The sequence below is a fragment of the Mirounga angustirostris genome, unplaced genomic scaffold, assembly GCF_029215605.1.
Source record: "Mirounga angustirostris isolate CCGP_5_RB_7025 unplaced genomic scaffold, mMirAng1.0.hap1 SCAF_5, whole genome shotgun sequence".
Lineage (NCBI taxonomy): Eukaryota > Metazoa > Chordata > Mammalia > Carnivora > Phocidae > Mirounga > Mirounga angustirostris.
The window spans coordinates 63,531,709-63,550,215 of NW_026991713.1; the positions used below are offsets into that span (position 1 = coordinate 63,531,709).

Consider the following 18,507-nt stretch of genomic DNA (forward strand, 5'->3'; position numbering starts at 1 on the left):
GGCTGAGGAGGGGCCCAGAGATTCCCAGCCTGGGGCCTGCCCCTGAGGCTCTTTAATTCTCCGGCTCCCCACCCTGAGCCGGGGGGGCGGGCAGCACAGAGTCCTGGAGGGGTGGCTGCCCCCCTTCCTCCGCCCCGCGTTCAGGCCGGGCCGCAGATGGCAGCATGTCTGGCAACACGGAGGTCTGGGGCTGGCAGTCAGACCCCTGTGCCTTCTTCCTGGGTCCACTGGACTGTGCCAGAGCCGTGACAGCCGATAAGCACCATCTCCAGGCTGTGGGGTTCCCAGGGCAAGGCCAGGCCCCCTGACCCTGGTGGGGGCTCTCCAGTGCTAGCAGCCTCAGCCTGGTTCATGGGCTCTGGTGGCCCAGTCCTAGCCCCTTCCTCAGGAGGTGGCGAACCAGGGGTGCTGGGCTCGGGGCAGAGTTCTCCTGAGCCCGGGGGCTCAGAGTCAGAGGTGGAGGCCCAGAAAGCTGTGGCTCGAGGCCAAGGGGAGCTCTGAGATGCTGGGGGGCCCCAGGGCCAGGGTGCCACGAGGGGAGGGGGCCCTGGGCGAGGGTGGGGCCAGGTCCCACCCAAGACAGAGCCAGCAGGGGGCTGCAGGCAGTAGGAGGATGTCCCAGTGTCCACACACAGAGGCTGCAAGAGCCCGGAGGCGCTGGCTAGGCACGGCCCCTCTGCTGCTGCCCGAGGGCAAGGGCTCTCCCCGTGGGGTGCCAGGACTTGCTGCACAGCCTGGCGAAGTGACTGCAGGCCCTCCCGCATCTGCAGCACCTGCTCAGACAGCTCTGTCACCTTTGGGGAGCGAGGGAGGAGGAAAGAGCTCCCAGTTAGAGGAGTCCGGACCTCACACCAAGAGCAGTGCCCGCCCCTCCCCCCTCCCTGCCTCCAGCTCGCCCCTCACCCACCGCCTGCCGCAGCTTGTCCAGGGTGTCTGTGCTCCTTGCCTCGCCAGGCCCGAGGGGGACAGTGAGCAGGCCATTCTCTGCGAACAGGAGGAGGACGAGTCAGCAGCCGGCACCGCGAAGCGGAGATGGCCCGGCGCGCGGGCCCCTGCCCCAGTTAGCACAGACCGCCGTGGCCTGGCGGGACCGGACGCCAGCAGCGGCCACTTCCAGCCTTGCCCCGGCTGCGGAATTCTGCCCAAACCGCCGGGGGTCTCGGGCACGCTGCCCGGCGCTTTCCCCTCGGGAAGCTGCTCTTTGTGCCTGTCCTCCAGACACGGGAGCGCTCCGGGGCGCTCATTCCCTGGTCCACTCTCAGGGCCACTCACAGCCCTCTGTCCTCCCCGGGGTCGTAGCAACATCATCTTACTTCACACGCACAACCGCCGTATTACAGACCAGAAGCTGGGGCGAGAACCGGACCCCGCCGCCGAGAGCTGACCGCAGGGCGCCGAGCCGCGACCCGGCGGCCTTCCGGCAGCGGGGGCTGGTCTTCCCCACCGCACTGCCCCGCCCAGCCGTGTAGGTTGAGAAGGGCAAGAGGGCAGGAAGGCTGGACCCCGCCAGCCCCTCAGGTTTCCCGGGCCAAGAGGCAGCCCTGCCGACCTCCCCCAGCCCCGCTGGAACCCGCGCCCCAGTACCTGGCCCGGGGGAGGGACTGCTGCTGCACTCGGGGCCAGACCGCCCCACACGGAAGGAGAACTTGGGCTGGTCGGAGCCACAGCCGTCCTCAATGCCATCGACTACCCTGCGGACACAGGGGCCAGGGCGACAGATCAGTCCGCAGGCAGCCCCTGCGGCACCCGGCAACCACGCACACAAGCGGCAGGAGCCTGGAGCCCAGGGCCCGGGGCAGGTAACACTCGGGCCCTCTCCTTAGGAGCTTGCGGTTTTGCTAGGGATCCAAACCTGAGCAACATGACACAGCGGGAATTCTAAGCAGTGAACAGCCAGGCACCAAATGGTGGGGTGGGGGGGCGGGGGCGGCACAGGAAGGTAGAGTCCAAGAAGACTTCCTGGAGGAGGCAGGCATGGGTTAGGATGGAAGGATGGGAAGGACGCTGTCCGGCTGAGGCCCCAGCCCTATCCCCACCACCTCTGCCAGAGTGCAGTGGCCCAGGGCCTGCTTACCTGGGGCTCAGATCCGGGGGTACGTTCCATGGCACGGAGGGCAGCTGCAGACCCTCTAAGCTTCGAGGGTGGACAGAGGGGCCAGCCTCAGCCTGCGCAGCCCCTGCCCTGCTGGGCCGTCCCCTGCCCCTCAGCCTGGGCCGGGGCGCCGTTTGACGTGGGGATAGCAGCTTAGCAGCTGAGGAGGAGGAGGTGCAGCTGGGGGACAGCAAGGGGCTGGAAGGCTCATCGGCTGGGGCTGGGGAGGCCGTGGGGCCCTGCTCCCCATCCGTCTCCTTCTCCTCCAACGTGGACATAAGGGTGTTGTCGCCACTCAGGGAGCTGGTGTCCACCTGGGGACAGTGGGGGACAGGGAAGCGGCATGGATAGCCCTACTGTGCCCCACCCCGACCTCTTCTCCCTAGAAGGAGCCATCTTTGTTAAACTGGATGCCCAATATCTCCCACCCTCAGAGGAAGAGGCTCAGGTGTGTATGGGGGGCGGGGACTGCTTTTCTGCTGCCACCACAAAGCCACAAGCCCTGACGGAATTTGCTGCCTCTCAAAATTCTAGCCAAATGTGGATACACCACCCCTCTACTTGGTCCCTCAGGCTAACCAAACTATCCAGGAGAACACCGTGCTAAAAACAGGTTTGGAATTAATGATACAAGCCAGGAAAATTCAAAGCCCCTCAGAACAGTTCTCTCTCACGGTGAAGAAGCCGGGGGAGCCACAGGGCTCTCTTCAGAGGCGGCCCGGAGGACAAGTGCCTGGCCCTACCCGGGGGTCCCATCCCTCATGTGCGGCCCTCAGCCTCCATCCCTTAAGACTTGGCTGTGGACCAGGCCAGGCCGTCTCAGATGGGCCAGGGAGAGCCGGGAGGGCGGTGGGAGCTAAAGGACAGCGTGGGTGTGAAGGGACAGGAGACGGGAGAGTGTAGACCCCCCATGACGTGTGGCGCTGCTAACACCAGGCCAGACGCTCACACAGTGCCTCCTAAACCCAACCTCTGTCCACCTCCTCAGGCCCCTGGCACCCCAGCCCCCTCTGCACACATTCCCAGTGCTCCCACCTCTGCGTGGCCTCCACCGGCACCCAGGTTATAGCTGAGCTCCCCTCGGAGGCCCCGGCTGAAGCGTGGGGCAAACTCGGGGTACAGTGCGAGGCTCTCGTGCAGCCCAGCCAGCTGTAGACACTGTAGGACGCAGTAGGTCAGCCCCTTTACGTCAGCATTGGCCTTGACCACCTGCTCCCGCCGGGGCAGCTCGCAGCCAATCAGATCACCCTTCCCTGGAAGCGGAAGCAGAGGTCAGTGAGCCCTGCCCCCCCCCCCCCCCCCCCCCCCCGGCCCTGGGCAGGGGAGTCAAGCAGAGGCAGCTGAGCTTCCCCTGTGAGCTCCGTGGGGCCTTGAGAGCCAGCACAGAGAGGGTGCCCAGGCCCTAGCCAACCCTGGCTGCCTGCCCCCGGCTCTTCGGGCAGGCTTGGAGTGAGACGCACTGAGATCCAGGTGCTCAAGCACATCCGGGATCGAAGCCACTGTGCTGGACCCATTTGAATTTTAGCTCTAAGACAACTGAGCAGTCCCCAGGCTGCCTGTAGCTCCGAATCCCTTACGACAGCTAAGCCAATCACTCCCAGGCCCCATCTCTACCTACGGATTCATGATACCTACAGGAGACCCACCATCCGATATTGTTCAAGCCTCACAGGTGATTCAGGCGGGGCTTGTCCAGGAACCTGGAGGTTAGTGCCCCGTGGGGCACAGCGCTGTCAGGCGGCCACATTACTTCATCTCCATGAGCCCTGGTGCTTGCACGACTGATTTTGTGTTGGACTGAGTCGTGGTGCTTTCTGGATCTTACCAGAAGGTGTCAATGGAGGGTTTTCCCACCACCCAGCTGAGGCTGCCACCTGGCCGACAGCATTGTACAATGACATCAATTACAGTCTGCATCCCCATCTCGGAGAGGTTAAATTGTAGGGAAGAAATGTGCATCTTAGAATCAATGAGCTAGGGGCGCCTGGGTGGCTCAGTCGTTAAGCATCTGCCTTCGGCTCAGGTCATGATCCCAGGGTCCTGGGATAGAGTCCCGCATTGGGCTCCCTGCTCCACGGGAAGCCTGCTTCTCCCTCTCCCACTTCCCCTGCTTGTGTTCCCTCTCTCGCTGTGTCTCTCTCTGTCAAATGACTAAATAAAATCTTTTAAAAGAAAAAGAATCCATGAACTAGAGTGTCTCCCATCAGGGACACGCGAGGATTAAACAAGTTAGAGCAGGTAAAGCGCCTGACACAGAGACGGCCAATCAAAGTTCATTTCCGTCCTCGCCCTCCGGACAAGAGTGCCCTACAGACGGCTTCCAACAGGGCTGGCATGCTGGTGGGCGCTTCGGCAGAGCCCACTCACTGCCCAACCCACTGTCCGAGTTCACAAGACTGGGAAGCCTTTCCTTACCCTCAAGGAAAAAGATGGATCACTGCCACCCCCCGCCGCAGGCCGCCTCCTGCTGCAGAACTGAGCTTAGCAGCCTCCTGTAAATGTGCTTGGACTTTTGCTCAAACTTAAGTGTAGAAGGCATCGCTGTTAAATCGTATTTTCTTGGTCTGGGGCCATCCTTCTGGTTCCTTCTGAGAGCTGTTTGGATCTCCATGTGCTCATCTGATGAATGAGCTCTCTCTCCTTGTGTGTGTCATCTGGAAATAGGAGAAGTGTGTATTTTTTTGTCTTCATCCAAAAGGTGAGACAGATTGAGAAAAAGGACAAGACCGAGGACAGAGCTCCGTGCCACTGGTCTCAGACCAGAGACGGCTCTGCAGGCTGGCCTCTCGGCTGGAACCTCTCAGCTCTCCGGCCCCCTCAGGTCTTCTTGGCGCCGGCACCCAGTCCGCCTCTTCTCCTGCCCCCACAGCTGACTGTGGGTGCTTAGCTGTCAGTTCAGACACGGAGGTAGGGGCCAGAATCACTGCACCGTGAGCCTCCGCAGTTGGCAACAGGCAGGAAGCCCCTGGACGTCCGGCTAAGGAGGCGGGTGGGGGCGGGGGTGAAGGCAAAGTAGAAAACCGGCTGGTGGGGAGCCAGGAATTCACCAGGGCATCCAGACCCTTGTCACGTCAACAGCTGAAACGGTTCAGCAGGAACACGAGGGATCAAAGGTGGCAAAATTCCGGTGCTGGGGACACAGGCAGTGAGGCAAAGGCCTGGGGCACAGGCGGGGGACATCCTTAGGGATCCGTCTTAATAGTGAACATTATTCTGCACCCTTGTTCCTGGCATCAGGGAAGAATCGTTCTTGCAGGACTGATGCCAGCTCCCAGCCTCACGGCTTCCTCGGCTCCGAGCTGAAAACCATCTGTTTAATAAGCCGCCCGACAGTCTTGACCAGTCTGCAGTTGTCAAAATCTGTTTGCCCTTCTGAATCTCTCCGGTTCTCCCTCATTTCTTAATGTTGCCAGCAACATGTGAGTGGCCATAGTTCCATTCGCTCAGAGTCCTGGCATAAGAGGCATCTAGGCCCAGCAGCCAAACTCAAAAAAGACTCAAAGTGAAAGGTGTGGCAGCCTCTGGCCTCTCTTACCTCCCAGACCCCCTTTATGGTATTTCTTTTTCCTGTTGGAAGATCACCCTCCTCAAGGGAGAGGAGAGGGACACACAGTAGCTGCTGGTTGTCTGGTCTTTTTAATTCTCCAGGTTAGTGACAAACCTCAGCCCCTCCAGGGGTCAGCCATCTGCACAGTGAGTCTACGAGTCCTTGGCTGAGGATTCACCTCCCTTCCATCTCCTGGGCGAGGCCCTCCATGACCTAAGCCGATCCCAGAGTTTGCACCTGCTGGGTTCACTGCTGAGAGCCTCCCACAGCTGGGGAGCTGTGCAGCCCTGTTTCCCAAAGCGCTTGCACCTGCCTTCCTAAAGCCTCGTGTGTGCGTCCTGCCACCCTGAAATCGTGCCCTTTCTTCGGGACACAGCTCTCCTCGAGCAAAGCGCCTGAGAGCACAGTGAATGAAACCTGAGCTTTAGGGTTGGTGGATGAGGCTCCAACCCCTCCTGCCAATTTATGAACCTCTCCAAGCCCCCCGCTCCTTCCAGGCAAAACAGGCCTGACACCAGCGCCCCTGCCATGGGTTTTGCGAGGTCTGTGTGAACAGAAGCACCTAAGTGCCAGCCCGCCTGCGAGACTCAGGGTCAGCACTGTTAACGACGTCCATTCCACACACCTGCAAGCTCTTCTTCCTCGTCCAGGGACTGGACGACCCATCTCCACCTCCTTCTTTGGCCACGAAGGGAAGTATACAGGCAGAGTCTGAGCCCTGCCTTCACCCACCCGCGCCCTGGGCCCTGCTCTGTGACCGGCCGTGGCCGGTCCCGCCAGGAGAGCTCCCACGGGCCCCTCGCAGCCCTGCCTGAGCTCTCTCTCCAGCACTGCTCTTCCTCCTTGACGGGGAAATGCTGATCCCCCCACCCCCTCCTCGGCTCTGGGCTGGGTCTGCACTCAGGGAGCCTCGCACGCCTGCAGCACAGTTTCCAGCTCCTTGTGTTGCCACCTGGTGGTCACTGGGCCCACTGTGAGCTTTGCCCTGGGCTCCACGGCTCCTCCCGGCTCCATCCTAGCTGTTTCCCGGGGCCGCCTTAACTGTGTCCTCTCTCCGTGCTTCTGCTGAGGGGGCCCCCGTTCCACCCGCCTCCCGCAAGGCCCTGGGTCCCCTCCTGCCCCCACACACCTAGGATTGCGAGTACAGTGCCCCCCTTGAGCACCTCCATGGAGCCGGAGCAGACGAAGTAGAGGGCCTGGAGAGCGTCCCCTTGGTGGATGAGGTACTCGCCCGGCGTGCAGAAGGCGGGCCGCAGGGCCAGGGACAGTGCCCGCAGGCAGCCGCGGCTCGCGGCCTCAAACAGGGGCAGCTGCAAAACCTCCTTGTGCAGGTGCATGGCGATGTCTGCCCGGAGCTCGTCCGGGAGGCTCTGCAGCAGCTGGGGGGGGGGGGGGGGGCGTGGGGAGGTCGGTGGTGGCAGAATGGAGGGCAGCCTCCAGCCAGCTCCTTTACATCCCTGCAGGCCTGGGGAGCAACCCGAGGCTCTACACGGGGTACAGTCAGTGAGGGGGGCCGCCTCGGCCTCGCTCCCAATCACTTTAGCCCGCCGCGAGCAGCTGGGCTTTCCTCCTCCGGGCCCACACCTGGATGTCAGTGAGCAGAGCCCCCAGGCCTAGCGAGGGTGGAGAAAGCCCTCCAAGCCTTCTTGACCACCCTCTGCCCCATACTACTGTCTCCCCCCAGTCCCCACCCACCCCCCAACCCCCCAACCCCCGAGTAGCGCGGAAGCCAAAATTCAGCGTTCCTTGCCCCCCAGCCCACTCCTGGGGATTTTAGGCCAAGCGCATACTCCTCCAAGGAATGAAGGCTGGAAGGGCCCCCCAGGAGGCCTGCGCACCTCAGTGGTGTCGATACCGTTGTTCACAGCCCAGGTCGCCTGGAAGTACTCGAGCATGCGCTGCTTGAGGGGCTTGGGGATGCGGTGGATGCGGATGTAGTCGCGCAGGTCCCGGGTGCGGCTGTGGTACAGAAAGCGGCGGGCGTACATGCGCTGGATGATGGCCGTCACGTTCCCAAACACCACCGCGTGCATCAGGGCTGGGGAGGGTGGCGACAGGGGGTCACCTCCAGGCCCGGCCTGACACCACGCTGGGCACATCTGTCCTCTCCCCCCGCCCCCACAGGCTCCTGGCCCAGGCACAGGCCACTGTGTGGCACGGAGTCCTATAGCCCAGGGGGGCTCCCTTGGCCCTGGGTCTGTGTTCCTCGGGTCCCCCAAAGCAGAAGAACCGCTAGGAAGGACCTGGGGACCCTGGGGGAGGCGCGGATGGGGGCCGCCTGGGGTCAGAGGGCTGAGAGTGGGCGGGAGAGCAGCAGGCCTCACCGCCAATGAGCATGGTGCAGATGGAGAAGATCTTCTCAGTGTCCGTGTTGGCGGACACGTTGCCGAAGCCCACGCTGGTGAGGCTGCTGAGCGCGAAGTAGAGGGAGGTGATGTAGGCGCTGCGCAGTGAGGGGCCGCCCAGGAGCTCCAGTCCCGTCCTGTTGGCCTCCCCGCTGACGCTGCTGCAGTTGTCGCCCTGGCCCGAGCTGTTCCCTGCGGCGGGGCTCTGGCCCACCAGGTAGTAGGGCGTCTCCAGTCGGCGGGCCAGCTCCTGCAGCCAGCCTGGGGGAGGGGACGGGCGTGCCTGAGCCTCGGACCGCAAGGCCTGCACTACAGGCCCAGGGTGCCCACTGTCCCTGCCCCAGCCCCGCGGGGGACACGTGGACGCAGATCCACCGCCCAAGTCTTCCCGCCGCTCTGCCAGTCCAGCACAGCCCCGCCCGCCCCCTCAACCCCGCCCCAGACAAGCACGTGAGCACGCGGCTGTGGCCTCCCCGGCCGGGGTCTGTCAGTGCCGAGCAAGGAGCACACACCCTCTTCCCCGTGGCTGGCACGACCCCCAGGGAACAGGCCCAGCTGGATGCCACCTCCTCTACCTCGTCCACCCAGACTCCTCTTGCTCCTCTCGGCTCACCTGCTCCGGGAGCCGCCTCACCCTCACGCGGCCCCACCACCGCGCAAACCGCCCAGCCCCCCGGACGCGCTCTCAGGCACGCCGACGTGGACGCGCGCGCGAGCACCGCCAAGGCCACGGACGTGCTCGGCACAGTCGAGAGGATGAGGACGCACACGTGTGAGCACATTCACAGGTGCACGGCCAGCCACTCACACGGAAGAAGCCTGTGCGCACTTGGGAGAGAGACAAGGGCACACGGGTGCTTGCGCTCGGACACCCAGGTAGGAGGTGAGCACGAGCACACGGGTGAGCACACTCAAAGGCCACCGGCAGGCAGGCACCTGTGCGCGCACAGAGGCTCTTGAACACGCCTGCGCACACGGGCCAGCCTGGGACATCCGGCCCAAGCTGGAGAGTGCTCCAGTCTCGCCATCGATCACACGTTCCCTGGCCTGGCCTTGGCAGGAGGTGGGGCTGTGTACTGGGGTCTCTCAGGAGCTCTGGCTGCTCAGAGTCACTCGGAGCCTAGCCGGAAGGTTGTGGGAATTCTCGGGTGTTGGATGGGGGTTCCTGGGGTTCACAGGGGTCCCAGGGGTCCTGGCAGAGCCGGGAGTCAGGGGAGCAAGGGAGAGAGGGCAGATCCAGAGTGGAGAAACAGAGGGCAAGTGCAGAGGTGGGCTCAGGACCTCAGGCTGCAGTGGAACTCGCCTCTCTGCATGCACTCTGCTGCCCCCCACCTGGACACACCCAGCCTCCCTGCTCCACACTCTCCTGAACACCTTACACACTCTGCTCCCCGAGATCTCCACACCCCTCCTCACCCCTGGAGCCGTTCATTCAGCAATCTCACAAACATGTGCCTCATGCACAAACCTGAGTGCCATATGATGGGGTTCAAACTAACATGCTATGGGTTAGGGCTAGAGGGCTTCCTGAAAGAGGGAACACTGGCGCTTGGTCTCAGAGGATGGGTAGAGTTTTGATTCAAAGAAACTGAGAGAAGGTTGTTCCTGACCTAGGGGAAGGCCAGAGTGGGCCAACCCTAGAGATGGAGACAAGTGCAGGCAAATAGCTCCGCTTAGCTAGAATGTGGGGTTCACACTGGGGGCGTCAAATTCTTAGAATTTGGTAAGATATGTTAAGGCCTGAGCCAAGGTGAGCACTCATCCTCCTGTGAAAAACTCTTCAGCCACTATTCCCCAGTTGGGCCCCTGACCTGAAGCCAGTTGCCAGGTAAGGAGGGTGGAGGGCAAGGGGTGAGAAGCAGGAGGATGAGGGGAGGGTGGCAGAGGGGGCTGTCCTCTCTGTTTGGGTTATGGGGCACTGGCAGCTCCTGGAGCTGGTGGTGTGGGGAGGCTGTTCTGGAGGCTGGTGGCTTTCGTACTGAGAAGTGCCCTGAGGGATCTCCCTCAGTTTTTAGTACCATCTTTTGAAAATCCAGCCCATCTCCACTGGGCTAATGGGAATGGGGGGAAGGGACTGTGTCCACACCATGGCCAGAGGAGCACCAGAACCAAGGCAGAGAAGCCAGGAGAAGGTGCCTCCCACCAGGGCTGAACTAGGAGGGGGCGCCACTCGCCCTCCAGACATCCCTTCTGGGGCTGGATTCTGGGAGGTCTGGGTGTGGCTCTGACCCCGCTGGGGAGTAGTTTCTCTGGAGAAAGGAGGAGATGATGATGTGAAGGACTTGGAAACTCCCCTAATGTGAGCTCGAATCAGCCCCAAATAAAATGAAATCACTCGAAAGCTTAGGGTTCAAGGGTGCTAGAATTAACATGTGTATCTGCAAAACAGCCTGCCTCCCACCTGCCCATGTTCTCCATGGTGGGACTCAGAGCCCCTCCAGGAGCCAAAGATATTCTTCATGTCAGCTGAGCATCCTCTGTAAGGGGGTCAGAACAAGGAGCCACATGGATGCATGACTCGGAGCATCTGGTGGGTCCTGTTTAGGAGCGAACTGACCCGGGGATTTGGTGTCTCAGCCCACTTTGGGATCAGGGTCCTGCATCACAATTATCTATCTTCCAGCCCACTGACTGTGTTTGCTGGGTGGCCGTCTGACCCCAGAGCCGCCTCCACCACAGCATCCCTCTGGGCAGGGCAGGTGCCAAGGGCAGGTGCTGACACTGCCTGGAGCATCCCGGTTCCATGTGCTCAGCAACTAGAGCTTTGGGGAATATCCACTGGGCCTCTGGGCCACACATCAGTCTCCAAGGGCTTGGTGAGAGAGAGAGGATTTGCAGGAGCCTCCTCGTCCCTGGGAACAGATCAGAGCATGTTTCTAAGGCCCACCTGCGCTCCTGATGATCCCACCAAGGAGCAGATGGTCATGCCAGGCCCGTTGAGCAGCTGGCCTGTTGCCCGCTGACTAGACCGGGCACCACAGGCCAGTTACTGGGAAGCCACGAGAAGGCTGGAGGGCATGGGAGGAAGGACGTGTGTTCGGTTTTGGAGCCTCAGGGTATGCAGAATTAGAACAGGCTGGAATGGAAGGGTTTGGAGTTAGGGGGAGGATGGAAGCTGAGACGGTGTAGGGCCTCGGCGGGATCACAGGCACTAGGTGAGGGGAAGAGACGGGCCGGCGCAGGCGAGGCTGGTGAGCGCCGCATTGCTCAGGGCAGAGAAGTAGAGCAGTTCAAAGGAGTGTGGTTAGCAGGGTCGGGTACCACAGGACTTCAAGGAGATGAGGGTTTGGCCCCAGAAGGTCCCCGTGACCTGCCAGTTGCCATTTTGGGTGGAGAGGTGGGGGTGGGAGCCTTCCTGGCAGGAGTTAAGATGTGAGTGGGAGGCGAGCAGAGGGAGAGTGGCAGTGGAGGTGAAGTGAAGGAGAGTGAAGACACCAGTGGGGCGCTGAGAAAGGCTGCATTTGAGGCCTGGGGGAGGGCGGAGAAGCAGCTGAGAGAGACGGGCCTAGAGGTAAGGAGAGCGGGGCAGGGCCTCAGCAGGCGGGGTGCATGGCCGGGATTCCCGGAGGGTGCTGGGGAAGCACCAGGCATCAGAGGCGCCCAGGAGGGCAGCAGCTCCCCGCACGCCTTCTCCCGAGAGGGGTGCGGTTCTCAGCTGGGCAGGGGCCTGGGGAATGGGACAAAAACTAAGGCCACAAGGAGACCATGATGGCTGAACGGGACCCCCCTGGGCAGCCCACTGGGCTTTCCCCACTATGCCCAACTGCTGAAGAACAGGCCTGCCTCAAGGGCGTGGCTCTGTCACGCTCACACCCGTGCGCACACACACACCACACACGCGCGCGGGCGCGCCGGCCCCCATTCTCCTCGCAAACACATCCGCACTTGCCCGAATGCCCCGGATACGCCTGCAGAGGCAGATTTGCACATGGATCAGCTCACACACACACACTTGGACTCACGTTTTCCTGACGTACACGCTCGAGCAGACATGCTCCCCTGACACGGACGTACACCCCCCCGCCCCCTGGAGGCCTCCAGTACCGATCTCCGGCAGCTCCGAGGCACTGCTCTCGATCTCCCGCTGGCCGATGTAGAACCAGATGCAGGCCACCCAGTGGGCGAGCAGGGCGAACACCGCCATGAGCAGGGTGAGCACCACGGCGCTGTACTGGGAGTAGCGGTCCAGCCGCGGGAGCAGGCGCAGGAGGCGCAGCAGCCGCACCGTCTTCAGCAGGTGCGCCCCAAAGTACTGAGGTGGGGGGCACGCGGGGAGGTCACCCCAGGGCAGGCCCCACCCACCCTGCCCCAGAGCCCACCCAGCCCGGCCGCACTGACCACATTGACCTTGAAGGCATGTAGCAGGTCGAAGGGCAGCGCCGCGATGACATCCAGCAGGAACCAGGTGGTGACGTAGTGGAGGCAGATGGACTTTGGGGCAAACACTACCTGGCCCGACTTGGACACGAACGTGGTGCGGAAATTCAGCACGATGTCTGCAGGAAGTCCGGGTGGGACTTAGCATGGGGTAGAGGAGGAGCCACACCTTACTGGGCACCTGCTCAGTATCTGACACTGTCCTGGGCCCCCGACCATCTTCCTTCTCACAGAACTCTAAAGGGTGGACATTGTTGTGCCTATTTGATGGAGGGAGAAGCTGAGGCTTGGAGCGCAACAATCAGCTCAGGGTCTGATAACCCATTAGCAGTAGAGACATGTTTGGAACCTAGGTTTGATGTCAAAGCCCACAGGTCTCAAATGGGGAGGACATGGGGGACACTCGTCAGCAGGCACGGAAGCCATGCAGACTCTCCCCATCAGAGCCCGAGGGGTGCCCGGTGCAGGGTGGGGTGGGAGGCACAGGGCACACGTACCAAGAATGAAGAGGACCTCCACGGCCAGATCACAGACGCTGGGGGCACTGCGGGCGGCGCTGGGCTCCCGGGCTGTGCTCACACACACGCTGTAGGGCACGGTGACAGCCACGTAGAGGGTGGCGAGCAGGATGAAGCCGTCCCAAGTGGCCCTCAGTGCCCCACAGTGCAGCAGGATGAAACGTGACTTTCGGATGGCAGCTACTTTGTACTCGGGCAAGTTTGGCTTCTCCCCAAATACCCCCTGAGTGAGGCAGGGCAGGTCCGGCCGGGAGGACAGGAAATTGGCAGAGACTGAGTTTGGATAGGGCCTGGGACAGGCATCCACCTTCTCTCCCTGCATACTCAAAGCTACCTCTGACACAGGCATTAGAGTCCCCATGTTAGAGATCAGAAGACTGAGGATCAGGGAGGCCAGACTTAGCTGAGGTCACACCACTGCTTGGGGGAGGAGCCAATATTGATCCAAGGCCCATCTGCCACCAGGGCCAAGACTGTATCTTTGATGGATCAGGTATTTGACATTCCTTCCCTCCCTCATTCACAACCCCCTAAGCGCTGGTAGGGCCTGGGTGGTCCCCTGGACATCCTCCCTCTGGTGGGCTGCGTTCCCCTCCTCCATCTCCTCAGCTTGCCCCTACCCTGCCCCCCAAACACACACCCTTGTGCGCAATCCACCTTATTGAGCTTGTGCTTGCCCTTGGGCTGTTTCTGCAGGTGCCCAGACAGGTGGTAGAGCACAGCCCGGCTCCGCCGCCGGTTGGCATTGAAGCCTTTGGTTCCTGCCCGGCCATATCGGCGCCGGCCACCACCTGCAAAAGAGGGGCCCATGAGGATGATGGCGGGAGTGCCTGCACACCCCAGCTAGGGTCTTGGGTGTAGGACACCAGTTGCTGGCCCGTGAGCTGGTCTGACTCATGGACCAGTTAGTCTGTTTAGAGTTGGGGGCTCCAGCATCCTCATTTCTAGGGGCATTAGCCAGCCCCAGCAATGGGCAGTCCTGTGGGTGCTTATAGATGCTCCTCCCCATGCCTGCTTCCAGCAGAAGGAGGTCTGGATCAAGGCAAAGGCAGGAGAGGATCTCCATAGGGAAAGGCCTGAGAGAGGAGTAGGGAGATGATTCCCAGGGCTGGGGGTGGGGAGTGGGGAATGGAGAGTACCCCTGGCATCCCCAGTGGCAAAGCCAGCTTCTGATGACAGCTTTCTGAGTTGGTCAAAGGCCTCTGCCAGCCCTTGGAGGATACACGAGGGCTTTAGGATGCCTTTTAGGAGGATAAAAGCGGGCTTTAGGGATGCCTGGGTGGCTCAGTCAGTTAAGTATCTGCCTTCGGCTCAGGTCATGATCCCAGGGTCCTGGGATTGAGTCCTGAATCCGCACCCGGCTCCTTGCTCAGTGGGGAACCTCCTTCTCCCTCTGCCTCTACCTACTACTCCCCCTCCTTGTGCTCTCTCTCTCTCTGACAAATAAATAAATAAAATCTTTAGGAAAAAAAAAAAAAGCAGGCTTTGGCTGGAGCTCCGAGTCAGGTCTGTGGGAGGGAAAGGAACCAGGTGGATCTGCGCTTAGCCCCACGAATTGGTCAGAAAAAGGTACCTCAGTGGCACTAGGGGAGTTTGTTTGCTCTCAGTTTCTTAGCAAAGTGGACTTTAAAACTCCCAACTTTGGGGCGCCTGGGTGGCTCAGTCGGTTAAGTGACTGCCTTCGGCTCAGGTCATGATCCTGGAGTCCCGGGATCGAGTCCCACATCGGGCTCCCCGCTCAGCAGGGAGTCTGCTTCTCCCTCTGACCCTCCTCCCTCTCATGCTCTCTGTCTCTCATTCTCTCTCTCGCAAATAAATAAAATCTAAAAAAAAAAAAAAAAACCAAACCTCCCAACTTTGTCTCAACTGGTCTTTTGGAAACAAGCTTTCCATACCTGGGCACGTGGAAATGAGGGCAGCATAGGCCTCTCACCCAGCAAAGCAGGAGTTAATGAATGCAAGGGGGTGGGGGGACCCACAAGCCCGAGCTGGGTGCCAAGGCCCCGCCCAGGCCTGAGGTGCCCAACGTGCCAGCCAGCCAGCCACAGCAGCTAAATGAACAGCGCCACAGGCACCCACCTGTCTCCTTCCAGTTGTCGGGGCCCCCTCGGTTCTTGGTGTCGCTGATATCCTTGTGAGAGACCAGGAAGAGGGCCACCTCCCCTTTCTCATTCTTTATGGGTATCACATCCAGGAGACACCAGAATGGGAGCCCTGGGCACAAAGACAGACTCAGCCCAGCTCCTATCGTCACCTTGCCCGAGGTGACAGAGGTCCCACTGCCAGCCCTGGCCAAGACACAGGCAGGATCAGGGCTTTCCTGGGGCGGGGGGCAGCCTGGCTCCACTTAGGACAGGGCTTGATGGAACAGGGTCGGGGAAAGCAAAGGAGAGCAGAGATGACCATCAGACATATGTGTCCATAGATCTGTCCTGCTGAGACGGGGACATTTCTCTGCTCGGGTGAGAAACCCAAGATCGGAAATTGAGTAGAGGCTGAGGCTAAGATGAAGATGGAAGAGAGAAGCCAGGGGCAGTGGATGGGGTGGAGAAGGAAATGGGTAAGTGGGAAGATGGGGGGAGATGGGGAGATGGAGATGATGGGGATGGAACACAGAGACCGTAGATGGAGTGCGTGCCAGGCTGGGTGAGACCTCAAAAGTGAGGTGGGCTGGCCAGGTGGCCCCTCACCGCTCTTCCGGTACAGGATCAGCTCAGCCTTGAACTCCTTGTGCTCATCCAGGGCCTTGCGGATCTGTTGGCGGACAAGCTCACTGGTGTCTGGCCCATAGAGGAAGGAGCAGGCACAGCCCCGCTGCATGACCTCGGCCCGGGAGAACCCCGTGAGGTCGCAGAAGCCATCAGAGCAGTAGACCACGGGGAAGAGCCCCGCCACCTGGGCGTTGCCCAGCACGAAGTTACTGTCTGCAAGAGAGCACCTCTCAGAGGAGGCATGGGGTGAAGGGGCCCAGGATCTACCACCCCTCCTTTCCTAAATGCCTGCAACCAAAGTGTGGTGTCACAAAGCCCAAGAACCCTCTGTGTGTGTGTGTCTGAGCCTGGGGGTTAGGGCAGGCGCTGTTTATAAACAGAATCAGTGTGTCGCCTATGTACGGAGTCCACTCCTAGCAGTGTGTGTATGTGTGCACTCAGGACTCAACACATGTGAACACGGAGGTTGGTGAATGCAGCCCTGTGTGGGAACTGTGCCCTCCAGACTGTGTCCTGAGCAGCTTGGGGTAAGGGTAGGGTTGGGTTGCCCCAGGGGAGGACTGCACAACCAGCTCTAGGCAGCCTAGCCCTACTCCTACCTCTGCCAGGTTTGCTCATCAGCTAGGTACCCAGGGTGGCTGTCTGGCTCCTCTCGCTGGGACCCACCTGGATGGGAGGCAGTCCAGGCCACCTTCCATTCTGCACCCCTTGTGTGAAACCCAGCTGCCGGACCTGGCTCAGGAATTAGTGGATGTGATTGAGAATGGGGGTGTAAGAATTGTAGCTGAACAGCACAGCCTGGAACCAGGAATGTATTGGGGAGTGGAGGGCACTGAATCAGCAGGCTGCAGGAGCCAAGCGCAGGGCAAAGCAGATGGAGAAGCCTGTGTGTGTGTGTGTGTGTGTGTGTTTGGAGAGGGGGTGCTCAGTGATGGGCTCCCACCCCCTATCAGAAAATGCAAGACCATGGAGGACTATAGGCAGAGAGCTGGGAAGCCCCACTGGGGGGTGAGTGTGAGGGAGAAGAAGAAGGGAGGGGGTTTGCACCACTTTCCATGTGTTCAGAGCCCTGGGGACCCAGGATCCAGAAGCTCTGGTCACCTACTCCAAACTTCCCCAGTCTTGGTGGGACTACCCAAACCTAGCTTTTTGGGTCTAGAGGGGTTCTGTGGGTTTGGGCTGGAGAGTTTAGGCGGTGAGGTGAGCTTGGACTAACACTGCGCTCCTAATCCCGCCTACTCCATCTCCTTTGGCAAACCTCTTTTCTAAATCCGTCTTTTGAACCCTCCGGTTGTCCCTGAGCACCGCTCCTCTGCCTCCTCCCCCCCCACCCCCGCCCCGCCACTTCCATGGTAGTCGGTAGGATAGCGCCAGACACAGGGATGGGGTGAGTTAGACTGACTAGGTCGGGGTTCGCGCCCTCGCCAACAAATGGCATCCTGGGCCCCAAACCGGGAGACTTCTGGCTGTTTTTGACCAACCTGGGGCAGAGTGGACCCTGAACCTTTGGGAAACGGCGTCTGGAAGGAGACAGTGGTCCCGGCTAAAAGCGGGGCACTGGGGAGGGAAGGTGAGAACAGAGGGCGCCAGGCCGAGATGTCGGGGTGCGGGACCTGCGGGAACCCTGGCAGGAAACGGCTTCTCTGGGAGCCAGCGGGGCGAAGGTCAGACTCACGCGTGCCGTCGAAGCGCGTGGCGATGGTGTCCAGGAAGGTGTTCTGCGGCGCCAGGAGTCCCCGCATGGCCGGCATCTTAGGCGGCCGGAGCCGCCCGCCCCATCCCTCCGGGGCGCGGGGGCTCAGCACCGGGGGAGGGCGCCCAGCTCGGCCGCCCCCCGCCCGGCCCCGCGCCCCCTAGCGAAGCCGTCGGAGGCCGAAGCCCACCCCGGGCTCGCAGGCCCGGCCAGCAGCCGGTGCGCGAGGGGGCGTCCCCGCCGTCGGGGCCCGGAGCATGGCGCGCGGCCTCTCGCGTCCTGGCCGCCCACGAATCCCGGGCTCCGAGCTCGGCGCCCGCTGCGCTCTCTGCACCTTCCGCTCGCGGCGGCGGCGGCGGCGGCGGCGGCTCCCGTTTCGGCTGCGGGTCGGCTCCCGCTCGGGCTCCGCTCGGCGCCGGGTTCCCGCAGCTCCCTCCGTCTGTCGGGGAGAGGCGGCAGCCTCCCTCCCTCCCTCCCTCCGGCGCCCGCCGCCTGCACCGGGGTAACCATGGAGACGGGCACACCCAGGCAGGGCCGCCTCCTTAAAGGGACAGGCCTCCCGCCTAGGGATCTCCTCCCCTCGGGACCTCGGTGGGGGGCAGGGGAGGCGGCGGCCCTTCTACCCCCGCCGCGGCGGCCGCCCGAGCCGCCCCAAGCCGCCCCGCCCGCCCCTCGGAGAAGACCGGCGAGCGCCTGGTCCCGCTCGGGCTGACTCAGCGCAGGGGCGAGGCGTCTTTCTCTGCAGCATGGGGGTTCGCACTGAGCCTCGCAGACTCTCCTCCCCCGGAGGGACCAGAGGAGAGCTCCGGCGGGGGGTGAGCGGCTGGGGTGGGGGTTGTTTTAGAGGACGCTTTCCCCGAGGAAAAATGTAGTGGGAAAGGGGGCTGGGCTACTGGGCGGAGGTGGGGGAGGCGGGTAGTAGGGGGAGGTTGCGGCCCCTGGAGGGGCCCCAACTGTACAGGAAAGTCTAAAAGGAGATGGGGAGGGCGGTGTCTAAACACAGCCTCTGGGCATCCAGGCCATTCTCAGCCTCAACTTGACCCTCATCACTGGGCCGTGCAGCTGCAGGCAGGAGCTGTCAGGAGACTGGAGGGTGGGTAGCCCTGGAAGTAAGGTTGAGACGCTCTCCGTGAGTGCCGGTGTGTGTGTGTGTGCGTGTGTGTGCGCGCGCGCGTGTGTGTGTGTGTGAAGGGTGTGGGAGGGAGGGGAGTAGCCCTAGGTCCT

General features: G+C 61.8%; 1 protein-coding gene across 2 annotated transcripts; it reads right to left on the bottom strand.

Moving 5' to 3' along the window:
- Positions 1 to 12: 12 nt before the first annotated feature.
- KCNH3 (potassium voltage-gated channel subfamily H member 3) lies at positions 13 to 17,746 on the bottom strand. 2 transcript variants are annotated; one of them, XM_045873496.3, is made up of 15 exons: positions 17,266 to 17,746; positions 15,570 to 15,803; positions 14,959 to 15,093; positions 13,537 to 13,670; positions 12,859 to 13,102; positions 12,323 to 12,480; positions 12,029 to 12,236; positions 7,964 to 8,245; positions 7,478 to 7,677; positions 6,769 to 7,018; positions 3,128 to 3,345; positions 2,075 to 2,406; positions 1,585 to 1,691; positions 908 to 984; positions 13 to 794 (listed from the first exon to the last, which is right to left on the bottom strand). In XM_045873496.3, the coding sequence occupies exons 1-15, from the start codon at positions 17,339 to 17,341 to the stop codon at positions 198 to 200; spliced, it is 3,252 nt and encodes a 1,083-aa protein (XP_045729452.1). In that variant the 5' UTR covers positions 17,342 to 17,746; the 3' UTR covers positions 13 to 197. The 2 variants fall into 2 exon arrangements, 1 of the variants encoding a protein (XP_045729452.1); XR_010411528.1 differs by lacking the exon at positions 13 to 794 and adding an exon at positions 1,853 to 1,959 and having other exon boundaries at positions 961 to 984.
- Positions 17,747 to 18,507: the final 761 nt, after the last annotated feature.

Coding starts and splice junctions, on each gene's coding strand:
- KCNH3 (XM_045873496.3), bottom strand. CDS start 17,341: ATGCCGGCCATGCGGGGACTCCTGGCGCCGCAGAACACCTTCCTGGAC. Junction 13,671..14,958: donor CGACAACTGGAAGGAGACAG/GTGGGTGCCTGT, acceptor CCTCTTTTGCAG/GTGGTGGCCGGCGCCGATAT. Junction 12,481..12,858: donor GGAGGTCCTCTTCATTCTTG/GTACGTGTGCCC, acceptor GACTTCCTGCAG/ACATCGTGCTGAATTTCCGC.